Source organism: Carassius gibelio, chromosome B5 (genome assembly GCF_023724105.1).
Source record: "Carassius gibelio isolate Cgi1373 ecotype wild population from Czech Republic chromosome B5, carGib1.2-hapl.c, whole genome shotgun sequence".
Taxonomy (NCBI): domain Eukaryota; kingdom Metazoa; phylum Chordata; class Actinopteri; order Cypriniformes; family Cyprinidae; genus Carassius; species Carassius gibelio.
This window is the reverse complement of record NC_068400.1, coordinates 24,352,387-24,366,106: the sequence shown is the minus strand read 5'-3', so window position 1 is coordinate 24,366,106 and position 13,720 is coordinate 24,352,387. Positions and strand designations below refer to the sequence as shown.

General features: G+C 35.2%; 1 protein-coding gene across 2 annotated transcripts in view; it reads left to right on the top strand.

Moving 5' to 3' along the window:
• col27a1b (collagen, type XXVII, alpha 1b) overlaps positions 1–13,720 on the top strand; it is a 79,195-nt gene that overhangs the window by 23,730 nt on the left and 41,745 nt on the right. For both annotated transcript variants that reach the window (XM_052557044.1, XM_052557045.1), the window contains exons 7-10: positions 641–694; positions 10,728–10,772; positions 11,908–11,961; positions 12,996–13,040. In XM_052557044.1, the coding sequence (XP_052413004.1) occupies positions 641–694; positions 10,728–10,772; positions 11,908–11,961; positions 12,996–13,040 (198 nt within the window). The remainder of the gene's footprint in view (positions 1–640; positions 695–10,727; positions 10,773–11,907; positions 11,962–12,995; positions 13,041–13,720) is intronic.

The window sequence follows — 13,720 nt, the reverse complement described above, 5'->3', positions numbered from 1 at the left end:
GGGTTATAGGACGTGTTAAACAAAAAAACTGAAATAGAAAAAATAAGTATTTTATTTAACTGTATATATTTATATATTTTATAAATGTAGTTTATTCATCAGTGTCACATGATCCTTGAGAAACCATTTTAATATGCTGATTTGCTGCTCAAGAAAAGAGAACATTTGGTGCTCAGTTTTCCAAACCATGTGGAAACCACGATTAATAAGCCTGAAGGACTTGATTAGCTGGATCAGGTGTGTTTAATTAGAGTTTAGGGCTGTGGCGCTGAGTTTTTCACCCCTACCTTAAGGCCTGGGACATCTTGACCGGTTTTAAAACTGGTGGAGACCACCACAGTTTTAATTGACATTTAAAATTATAATCCTGTCAATTGTAGTATCATTTTCATTGTGAGACGAGATCTCATGTAGACTTGTGTGATCAAACATGAATTGTGAAGATATAAGAATCACATACTGTAGTAACAAACAAGTAGCATATACTTCGGCTTTTAATGCGCAAGCAAGGGTCAACGTGTAACAGAATAGTATGTGAAGTATACTATGAACTTGAGTTACAATGTGTGGTGTCTCTGAATATGATAAAACTGCCTAATTTACCATACCAGGAGTATTTTTTTGTGTTTTGCCTTCTTAGGGGGACCCTGGGATATTAGGGCTATCCGGCCTACCCGGTCAAGCTGGTCGGAAGGTAAGAGTCATTCTTTGATTCTAGGGAAACTCCACCAATGTCACGTCACAGAATGAATCTAAGCATAGTTCCCAACCCAGATGTTTGGAAATGTTCAGCACACTTAATTTGCAACAGCATAGCATCATGTTTTTCCAGGAAACATTATTGCTTTATCAGCCCTATGCTAAAGTAATCCCTTACATTCAGTCATACCACTGCTTATTCTGGATGGCGAGACATCAGTCTAACTCAGCAAATGTGAAACAGGTTCATGTGTTGAACTCCTCCTAAAATCAGTTGTTTGAAATCCCATTGGAAAAGGTTCTTGTAGTAGACCTCACGGAAGCTTAGAGCATTTCCCCTGCTTTTCTAGAAAGAAACCCAATTTGTTTCAGACATGTCCACCTGACCTTGATGTCCTGGATGCCACTCTGAATGGGATAGCCAGCGCATGACCTCATTGTAGCCCAATTCCAAGGGTTGTCTGTGGAAAATTCATTTTAAAATACTGTGGTTTACCTCCATGTAGTGTGTGCATTTTGTTTTGAAATGTTCTTTACCTAACAGGACCAAATAGGTGTCATTATAGTACAACAGAAGAGGTAATTGCTTCCAAATCAAATGAACAGACAACACTTTGGCCAGGGCAGAAGTCCTGCTTCAAACAGTCATATTTCCAGTGAATATATACACTGTCTACATTGATGAGATGAAATTGGCTCTGCCAGGTTCCTCTACTAACACTTTCAGACAGCCATTTGCAATTGAAAAGACGCCCATATTCACTTTCTCCAAAGGGGAAAATTTGCTATTTAGCTTTTAGAAAACCTTCACAGATGGCATTTTCAATTGGGTTACTTTGGGTACTTTGGCATTCTAAGAAGTCATTTTATGTGCTGTTGAGTAGCACACGCAGTCACGCAACACACACAAAGAGACCCATACATGTGCGTCGTATTACATCATCAGTTTTACATATATTTATAATCAATGGTGTTTGTTTGAACATTTGGATCAAAACGACTCCCTGAAACATTGTAAAGTAATGGAATTACCTGGCATTTTCTTTTTCTACATGTGTTTCCAATCACACGGCCACAGATATAAAACAAAATATTAAAAGCTGGTGGAAAATAGTTGCAGACACTACTTGTGCTAAATTACTGCTGGCAACGAACCATAAAGTTATTCCATCCATGGGCCGTGGCCAAAGACAAAATCTTGTAAAAATAAAATAAATGAAAAATGTAATGCTCAAATGTACTGTGAAGTAACACATGTACAGTAAGTAGCAGTGACACATTTGGTCATATGAGCAGGTAATGATCGATTGGGGTTTATGCTTTTAATTTAAAAATATTAAGCCATGTACAGTCTTTCAATCGCTTCACACTCGTGCTCTGGGGATCAGCAGATGTGGACTCTGGCACAGCTGGACGGTATGCTGTAATAGGATGAGTGTGGGCTACTAACGTCTGCTTGGAGATTTGAATGCTCCTCCCCTTCTGTTTCTCACTTAGATTCACTGGGACCCTTTTGGCAATCTTCGTTTATACACTATATTTGTCATTTGGTTTGTGTAACTGTTTTATAGACCCAAGATGTGAACGGTGAACCGTTGCACGGCATGTAAATGTTAGTATTTTTTCTGTGATGTGTCCTGAAGTGATTTCTGTAGAGCTGACTCCACGTCATTCGTCATTACAAGCTCCAGATTCCTTTCTTCTTACTCATATCACACTCAGCTGCTCTGTGCTCAATTGCTTATCTAAGTTCTCAGACATAGTTGAACCAGTTTGTGTGTTTTCAAAGCAAAGCATCTAAGGCAAGCAACACTATTATTAGTGCTCATAATGAAGTAAAAGGATCTCAACAAACTCCTTACCCAAAGTATTAAACTAGTAGCACTTTTCAATATGGTCCTTGAAGTTAATGTTAGTTAATACGTGAAGCGACAATGAGCAATACATTTGTTACATTATAGTAATCTTTGTTAATGTTATTTATTTCATTAGCTCATGTTCATTAAATAATATTACCAACATTTATTTTAGATGACTTTAATGATGTCTTAGTAAATGCTAAAAGTAAGTAAGATTAATAAATGTGATAACTCGTTAGATAAGGGCACCTGTTCACTATTAGCAGTTATTCAGTTTATTCATATTTACTGGCATATTGGCTGTGTATTAGTACTTCCAAAGCATATATTAATCCATGACCATATTCTAGATCCCATAACCCCACCCAATACCTAAACATGAGTACTACAACAATGACCTTACTTTCTATCAATAAGCAGCAAATTAGCAGTTTATTGAGGGGAAAATATTCTAATCTAAATTGTTACTATATATGCTTTAGAGGTATTTGTAATTGTTAGTTAACTAATAGTTAACTAATGTTAACAAATGGAACCCTTACCATTACATGTTTGTGAAAAATGTAAATTTCCTTTTTTTATAATAGTGTACAAATACTTTTTCTTTATGATTGGACACAGATTTTCCCATGAAGGCTGTAAAACAGGCCAAATAAATAAATAAAATTCTGGTTTGCTGGATTTAAATAATTTTTGGACACTTCTAATACAGGCTTAGACCCCAGCTACAGTATATAAATTAAAGACCAGCTAAGTCTGGCTTGGAGGCTGGTTAAAGCTGTCTCTTTTAAGTATAGGATGGAGTTTTTGATGTGGTCCATTAAATAACCACCTGGCAACCACCTAAATGTCCTAGCAACCCAATAGCAATGAAAGAAAACACTTAAAAAAAACTATGCTTTGCATATAAAAATGTATTTGGGCAAAACCACTTGTGTTTGTCTATAATATTTCATAATTTTTTTTAAATTCAGGCCAGTAAGAGACCTGGTTGTGAAGACAGTCAAACCATTATTAAACTGCATCAAAACAGTACAGTAGACTCAAAAACCTTGTGCTGACATTATGTGGCATGGTTTAAGTGGAAAACTTAGCATTATTGAAAGAAAATTTTCTTAATATTTGGACCTTAAGCATTGGCTGGAAATAAATCTTCGACAGGGATGAGAGTGCTATAAAACATAGTTAACTCCAAGTTCTCTCAGCTAAAAATTGTCTTGCTTTTCTTTCTTTTATAACTGGCCTTTTGAACACATTCCCTGCCACCTGAGTAATAGGAATATGTTCATTCAACATTAACAAACTCAGCCCCTTGACCACATCTGTTACTGGATATCAGTCTCATAGACGTCCTTGGTTGTAATAGTGTAATTATATTAAACTTTATTGTCGTCACAGATTTACTGAATGGGATGGAAAAAAAGAGGCAGTTACTGCAGGAAAAGAAAAAAAAAGCATTTTGCTTTTACTCAGCAAGAGGTGAATGTCCAATTGGGAGGAAGACCTTTGGCCCAGACTGTGAAATGGAAATAGAACAAGCTGCGTTTTTGGAATTGGAGGCGTCCATTCATAGCTACCTGGAAGAACATCTGTGTCTGCAATAGTTTCGTGAAGCTACATTCTCGGGTCAATAGAGAAAAAAACATATTTGTTCCTTTTTCTGTAGCTAAGGATTACATAACATAAATAGTGCAAAACAGTTCAGATACTACAGACTGTCTTGGATTGTCTTTGTTTTGGACCAAAACTCCAACTGTCAGATGTTTTTAAAGATGAACTAAATCAAGTTTAAATTGAGTGGCTAAGAGCTAAGCTTTCTTGGTTTATTTAGTAGCACACAATATCAGCAGAAATCACATAAATAGGCATTTGAGATTTAAATTTATGAATCAAGTTCCCAATGGAGTGCTACTGAGATATTGTATTAAGTCTGCTGTCTGCTGTTCAACTGTATCATCAAATGGGCTTTGTGAAGCCATGCAGAATTTTTTTGTTTGTTTGTTGTCTGCATGAAATCTGAATTTTGGAAACCATATTTACTTATGGCTTAAAATCTGATTAAAATCAGGTTGTATTTCAGATGTCAGATTTCATGCCAGTTGGAATACAGCATGTCAAAAAGTAAGACATTAACATTAAATGAAACTAAATAAATATGAATAAAAAAATACATATAAATAAATATGCAAAAGTAATTGCCAGTTTTGCCGGTTTGCCAGTTTTAATGGCAATGGTCTGAAAATGAGTGTAATCATTATTAATAATATCAGTTTTAGTAAGAAAGAAAACAATTTCTAAAAAATACTTGTCGATAAGTTACTGTAGTTTGTTTTTGTTTTTTTGTTTTTTTAAACAATGTAAAAGAAAATGCTTTTGCAATTAAAAAAAAAACATGAGGCTGTTATGACTTGGTTGTAATCATTGAAAACTATTGGTGATAGTTTAAAAGTATAGTGTTGATAACTTGATAATGATCATAGTATAAAAGATACAATAGTGTACCAAGTTTTTTAACTGAATAAAAATATGACATAAAATAGGCAAACACAGAATGGAGGCTTTATCTTCGGAATTTCTGAAGTCCACCACACATATACAGCATCATACAAGCACAGAAACAGTTGCTTCCTTTTATTACGTTCCCTATAGCGCACACATGTGCAATCTATTTGTTCCCTGTTTATGCATGGTACAAATGTAAGCACCAATGGCAAGACACATTCTCTTTTTCATGGCAATGAATCCTGGCCCTGATTCCTACTCTGACTCTTAGTTCTGCACTGGGGACTTCCCTCCCCTTATGCAATATATTTCCATAGTTAAGAAGGAGGGAGGGCATTGTTCATTGTCCTCCACAGAAGAGCACTCAGTTCCAGTGTGGAGATCACAAGACTGTGTTGTATGCATTTAACCTGTCTTTGATCACTTGTGCCAAACTATGATTTGTTTTTGTTTACTCAGAAGAGTCACTAATTAAGCTTCTATAAGCAGTGTTTTGTAAAGAGATCTTTCCCAGCAGGCACAAATAAACACCGAAAACAGTCGATGGAACAGTTGATACTGGCACAGTAGTTGTGGGTAGACTGTTTGCTCTAAATTGCATACAGTATATAGCTACAAAATCTATTTGGATGCTGAAACCATACTTAAAAATGCATAAATGTGATTGAATTATATAACAAAATATCAGAAACAAATGAACATTTTTTTTTATTTTAATGAAAGATTTTTCACAAAAAATAGTTCATGTTTTAAGTTGTTTAATACATTAATAAGTGTACTTATAAAGATACATACAGTATGTAACACTTTAGTATAGGGACCAGTTCTCACTATTATCTAGCTGCTTATTAACATTGTTAACATATTGGCTGTTTATCAGTACTTATAAAGCACATATTCTGCATGACCATATTCTACATCCCTAATCCTACCCAAAACCTGAATTTAACAATGACTTTACTAGCTATTAATACGCAGAAAATTAGGAGTTTATTCAGGCAAAAGGCATAGCTAATGATTTGTTTATGGCGAGTACTGGCTTTACTTTTCACAGAGCTAAATACTGCTTTACTAATGTTTGATCAACATACCATGAAAATAGTATGTTGTAATGTTATTACAATTTAAAATAACTGTATTCTATTTAAATATGTTTTCAAATGTATTTTATTCCTGTATTGGCAAAGCTGAATTTTCAGCATCAATTCAATTCAATTCAATTCAAGTTTATTTGTATAGCGCTTTTTACAAAATAAATCGTTACAAAGCAACTTTACAGAAAATTATGTTTCTACAATATTTAGTAGTAGCTAGTAGTTTGTGCACATTTGACAGGATTTTAGAAAAAATAAAAATAATAATAATAATACAAGACGTAGTCAGCTAGACGATGAACTATCAATATTATTAATTAAGTTATTATATGATTCAGTGACACATTTAGCAATAATTGTTAGTTCTGTTTGTTGATTCAAGGTAGCATCATCTGGGGTCCTCTGAGGGTCAGCATCATCTCTTCTCAGGTGTTCTGGATCCAGACTGGAGCTTGTGTAAATCCTAGTTACCACGGGATGTAAATCCCGTGGCGAAACATAGAAACAAAATACAGACATCATTAGCATAGCTGCTGATCCAACAAAGTAAAATTAGTTTAACCCAAGTTAATGAATAAAAATGCACCTTTGAACAGATGCAACTACACTCACAATTAAAAAGATACATTATTCGAATGCTTGGCGAAAGAGATGTGTTTTTAATCTAGATTTAAACAGAGAGAGTGTGTCTGAACCCCGAACATTATCAGGAAGGCTATTCCAGAGTTTGGGAGCCAAATGAGAGAAAGCTCTACCTCCTTTAGTGGACTTCGCTATCCTAGGAACTACCAAAAGTCCAGCGTTTTGTGACCTTAGGGTGCGTGATGAGTTGTAACGTGGTAGAAGGCTAGTTAGGTACGCTGGAGCTAAACCATTTAGGGCCTTATAGGTAAGTAATGATAATTTGTAACTGATACGGAACTTAATAGGTAGCCAGTGCAGAGACTGTAAAATTGGGGTAATATGATCATATTTGCTTGACCTGTTAAGGACTCTAGCTGCTGCATTTTGGACGACCTGTAGCTTGTTTATTGATGAAGCAGGACAACCACCTAGAAGTGCATTACAATAGTCCAGTCTAGAGGTCATGAATGAATGAACTAGCTTTTCTGCATCAGAAACAGATAACATGTTTCGTAGCTTGGCAATGTTTCTAAGATGGAAGAATGCAGTTTTTGTAACATTGGAAATATGATTTTCAAAAGACAAATTGCTGTCTAATATAACACCCAGATTTCTGACTGTAGAGGAAGTAACAGTACATCCGTCTAGTTGCAGATTGTAATCTACAAGATTCTGTGTAGTGTTTTTTGGTCCAATAATTAGTATCTCTGTCTTATCCGAATTTAATTGGAGAAAATTGTGTGTCATCCAATCTTTTACATTTTTAACAGACTCTGTTAGCTTAGATAATTGGGAAGTTTCATCTGGTCTCGTTGAGATATATAGCTGAGTATCATCAGCATAACAGTGGAAGCTAATTCCGTATTTTCTAATAATATTACCAAGGGGCAACATATATATTGAAAATAGAAGGGGACCTAGGACGGATCCTTGTGGCACTCCATATTTTACTGATGATAAATGAGATGACTCCCCATTTAAGTAAACAAAATGGTAGCGATCGGACAGGTAGGATCTAAACCATCTTAGAGCCTGCCCTTGAATACCTGTATAGTTTTGTAATCGATCTATGAGTATGTAATGATCTATGGTGTCGAACGCAGCACTAAGATCAAGTAAGACTAGAAATGAGATGCAGCCTTGGTCTGACGCAAGGAGCAGGTCATTTGTAATTTTAACAAGTGCAGTTTCTGTGCTATGGTGGGGCCTGAAACCTGACTGAAATTCTTCATACAGATCATTTTTATGCAGGAAGGTGCTCAATTGAGCAGACACAACTTTCTCTAAGATTTTAGACATAAATGGAAGATTTGAAATAGGCCTATAATTTGCCAGTACACTAGGATCTAGTTTTGGTTTCTTAAAGGCTTGATAACCGCCAGCTTGAATGGTTTTGGGACGTGTCCTAAAGTTAACGACGAGTTTATGATATTGAGAAGCGGTTCTTCGGCTACAGGTAACAGCTCTTTCAGTAATTTAGAGGGTACAGGATCTAATAAACATGTTGTTGGTTTAGATACAGTGATAAGTTTATTTAGCTCTTCCTGTCCTATGGTTGTAAAGCACTGCAGTTTATCTTTGGGTGCGATGGATGAAACTGAAGTGTTAGACGCTGTAGAATCTACATTCGCTATTGTATTTCTAATGTTATCTATTTTATCAGTGAAGAAATTCATAAAGTCATTACTATTTAACGTTGGTGGAATATTTGAATCAGGTGGCATCTGGTAATTTGTTAACTTAGCCACTGTGCTAAATAAAAACCTTGGATTGTTTTGGTTATTTTCAATGAGTTTGTGTATATGCTCTGCCCTAGCAGTTTTTAGAGCCTGTCTATAGCTGGACATACTGTTTTTCCATGCAATTCTAAAAACTTCTAAGTTAGTTTTTCTCCATTTGCGTTCAAGACTACGAGTTAATTTCTTGAGAGAGTGAGTATTACTGTTATACCATGGTACAGTACATTTTTCTCTAACTTTTTTCAATTTGATTGGTGCAACAGCTTCTAATGTATTAGAGAAAATAGTGCCCATGTTGTCAGTAATTTCGTCTAATTCGTGTGTATTTTTGGGTATAATTAGCAGTTGAGATAGATCAGGCAGGTTATTTGCGAATCTTTCTTTGGTGGCTGGAACAATAGTTCTGCCCAGACGGTAACCCACGACATATAGTTAATATCAGTTATACGCAGCATGCACGATACAAGGAAATGGTCTGTAATATCATCACTTTGAGGTACAATATCTATAGCAGTAAGATCGATTCCATGCGATATAATTAAATCTAGTGTATGATTAAAACGATGAGTGGGCCCGGTGACATTTTGCTTGACTCCAAAGGAGTTTATTAGGTCAGTAAAAGCATCACTACTCCAGTCTTCAGTGTCACATGATCCTGCAGAAATCAATCTGATATGCTGCTTTGGTACGCAAGAAATATTTCTTATTATTATCAATGATGAAAACAGTTGATGAGTAATATTTTTTTGTGGAAAACGTGATACATTTTGTCAGGATTCTTTAATGAATAGATTGTATTTATTTGACAGTTAAGATTTACCATTGTTACTTTTGAACAATTGAATGCATCCTTTAATATATATATATATATATATATATATATATATATATATATATATATATATGTATATATATATATATATATATATATATATGTTCTGCAATAGAAAAAAAATTCTATGCATACTGTACTTGTGTTGGAGTGTTATTCAGTGAGCGCTGAACCTTGCCATAGAATTTCCATTCCTCTTCTTGAATTCTAGTCAATAGAAGTTTCCTCTCTGTTATTGTAATCCCAAAGGTTACTGCCAAGTACCCAGCCAAGACACATAACACCACATGATTTTTCACTCACTGTGAAGGTGTCGATGATGTCTTCATTAAATTTACAGTCCCTAGATGTCTTGGTAGAAGGAAAGATTCTTAGAGTGGTACCTCTGCACATTGAGGAGTTGAGGACTGCCATGAATGTTCCTGTTGTTTTGGACCTTGAAGAGCTCCATAGGACGATTCTGAATTGTTTTTGTTCATTGGTTCTTGTTCTTCTTAATGTAATAGTTCACCCAAGAATGAAAGGAGTGATTCCAATATATACTGAATACGGAATCCTGAATATACTGTACTTTTATTAAATGGAAAAGAGCAGCTGGGACATTCTGTGAAACATCTACAGTATTTATATATACTGTAACCTATTAACGCGTCTACAATTTTTTGCCCTTTACGAGAAATTTGTAATGTAGCAATTACAGTGCATAGTTGAGTTCATGCGGTAAACTCATAAATATAAATCCTGGAGAGGTAGCTACCAAATAACCATAACATGTTGTCCTCCCCTCATTATGGGCTGATATGAGAGCTAATTGGCCTGTCCCCAGATCATTTAAGCATCTGCTCAGCCGTTAATGAGATGGTATTAGTTCGGAAGTGGCTCGTTGTTAGAGTGGAATCTGCTGATGTGCACTCTGAGACCTGTTATGCTTCTCTACATTTATTACTTTTCCATCCCTCCGTCCTGGGAACATTTGTAAACCGCTGGGATTGTACATGCTGGTTTCACTTTGTTCCTGTGACTCACTGGCAGACACATTGAATGCAAAAGCAAATTTTCATTTCATTATGTCAAAAAAAGAATGACGTTACTTGTGTAACGAGAGCATACTGTCAGCTTATGGTCATTTAATAGCTGTTTGTGGGAAATGATTAAGTTCCTTTAGAATTACTTAAGTTCAGAAATGATGATTATTTTCTATTCGCTCTGTATGTGGAAACCCCCCAGGATGTGACTGAGCAAATGTTTGAGAAGTGACTCCCTTAAAGGCACATTATCCTTCTTGTAGTTTACCTCCTCTTGTTTTTACAGACTAGAAATGGGAGTGTTTATATCCTTTCGCAACACTCAAGCTGTCTCTCTCTCTGTCTCTGCTTAGGGACAGAAAGGTCATCCTGGTCCGTCTGGCCACCCCGGAGATCAAGTGAGTTCCTATGCCACTACTTTTTAAACTTTCCACAAGAGGAGACTTAAAGGAATTTATAAAACTAGAGGATTGATAAAACTATGATCTTTACACAACCAAAGTAAAAAGCCCAAAGCTGCCATCACATTCACCATTGCTTTGCAAACTTTGAAAGGGCAAATCCATTCATTCTGAAGTGAATTGGGAAGGATTTCCTTATGCAATTTTATTTTTGTGGTTGGCAGAATAGCTTGGTTTTATTATGTCATTATTCCCATTATTATATCTGTGGCTTTCTTTTGCCTGGGAAATTTGACTGTGCAGATGTAACCACACCTTAGCTCTGAATATCATCTTGTCTGTTTAGAAGACAGGATGATTTCAGTTGGGCTCTCATTTAGAACTTTTCAGATCCTTTGAGACCTTAGATGGAATGTATGTATACAGCTCAAGAGTACTTTTTTTAAAACTGAAAAATTGTAGGATTAAAGAAAGTAGCAGACTACAGACTCACACAAATGATTTAAAATGCATTAATTCTTTTGTTGCAAGATTTTAGAGACAGTAAATTAATTGACATCCCTTGTAAAATATGCATGTGACAACAAATCTTTCATCTAACCAAAACTCTTTGCTACTCAGTTGAGATGCATTCCAAATTATCCACACATGCATTTATAATAAATAACATGCTTAACAATTGACACATTGAAAACTAAAAAGAGACTGTAGAACTGATAAAAAAAATATATATATATTAAAAATTTTTAGAAATGTAGACTTTCCTCAGATATTTGGAATTTAAAGTTGTTGAGTTATAGTAGTATAAAAATAATATCTAATGCTTTTTATCTTTGTTTCATAATCTCACAATTCTGTGGTCGGCCACACACGCTCCATTTTTGTCATATTGACAAAAATGGCAACACATGAAAAAAGACTGAAACTATTTACAGACACACAGAAGAAAAACATGTTGTTTTAATAGAAAGGCCATTCACTCCTCTCTCTCTCTCTCTCTCTCTGTTGTGCTTTTTTATCTTTCTTTTTGTTTGTTATGGCTTTCCACAAGTAGAGCTTCCAATGCTAATGACATATTTATTGTAATGGATTTTTTCCTGCTTGTATTCTGTTCATTCTCCTCTCTCCACAGGGAGAAAGAGGACCGGATGGAAGCCCGGGTGCCAAAGGTTATCCTGGCAGGCAGGTGCAGTAAATCTTCTGTTGTGCTGCTGGCTTTTTAGAGCTTGTTTTAGACTAAAACAGCATGCTCTGCCAATGTGACTACTTATTTTGACATCATTTTGAAAAATGAGAATTGTTTTTGGAATTAAAAGGCAATGAAAATTTAATATTTTGAGCTTAGTGTGCTAGCACTAAACTGATCATCTTTTGGGTGCAAAGGCATGAATAATACCTGATCTTTTGGAAAAGTATTTTGCAAAGAATGATTCTCCCACTTTTGATAGATGTTCTCCCTGTGCTGAGTCTGCATGTGATCAGCCCCAGCTTTTCCAGATTACCAGATTCACATATGCAATTTACCAATTAAACATTCTGCTAGTTTCCAGTCTTACATAACTTCACAATGAGGCCTGTTTTAGAAAATCATATTGGAATTTAGATGTATGTAGATTTTTTTGTGGACTTTCAGAGAATCAGCTGATTTAACTTTTAAAGGGATAGTTCACCCAAAAATGTTGGCATTTAATTGCCCTCAGGCTGTTCCAAACCTATATGAGTTTCTGTCTTCTGCTGAAAACAAAATAAATATTTGAAAAATATCGGTAACAAAAAAGTTGATGGTAGCCATTTACTTCCTATGGAAAAAATAATATGGAAGTAAATGGGTACCGTCAACTGATTCCAGAATATTCATATTTGGTTGAGCTATCCTTGGCAAAGGTTGGTAAAATCAGTACATGCTACAAAAGTATACATCCCAGTTCAGTTTATGTTTAAAGTTTGGCAAGTCTAAAGTGGGAATTGTGAGAGGTGTTGCCAGAATTGTTTCACAGTTCTCAAATATGTCCTCCAAACACTTGATAAGTCTTCAGGAGGACATATTTATTGGCACTAGATCAACTTATTTGCTACTTTCCACCTGTTCAGCACCAACTCCATTTTTTCTCCACTTTTTTAGTGTATTATACACAGAGTACTATGGAGTTTTCGCTTTCATGAGCATATTTGTAAAATCACAACATAACTCATCATAACTGCTGTGTTTTTGTTTGGTAGGGTTTGCCGGGGCCTATAGGAAATATGGGACCAAAAGGTGTATGGGTAAGGCATAAATGAGACTCTCTATTACCTGTTTTGATATACCTGTATTGTCTTGATATATGTTTTTAACCTGAAATCATTAAGACTGTGTTGGCTATAAATGAGTCTTCATGTTTTTGCTGAGTTCAGTTAAGATGAGATGTTTTTGCATTCCATGTTTGTTCCTACTTATAAATCTGCCTAAAAGTGATAGAGCTATTATGTTCAGGAAGTTTTGTAAGGACTGCTACATTTTTGGTATTGAAACCCTTTTTTTCCGGTTTGGAAACTCTGAAAAGCACCAGAAAAGGAAATGGTTGTAGACATTTAAGGATCCGTTGTTGGGAGTTGTTTTCATTATAAAACCTCAGAACATCAACTCTGAAAGTATACCGCTGTCAGCTGGGTTTTATATTATAATTCCACTAACGTTTTAAAACCAGTTTGGTCTTGTAAAGTATATGGCAGCAGTGTACATCCAAAGCCTTTTTTTATTATTTCCCTTAGTGGTAATGTTTTTTTTTTTAACTGTATTCAAGAATATGTTAATGCATTTGTAATAAATATATTTGTAATAATGTTTTATTTCATTTAGTTAGTTAATATTTAATGGTTTTAATTTTTATAGTGCTTTGTATCATAAAATGCATAACTCTCTCATCAGTCTTTGTCTTTTTCTTTTCATGATTTTATTGAATGTT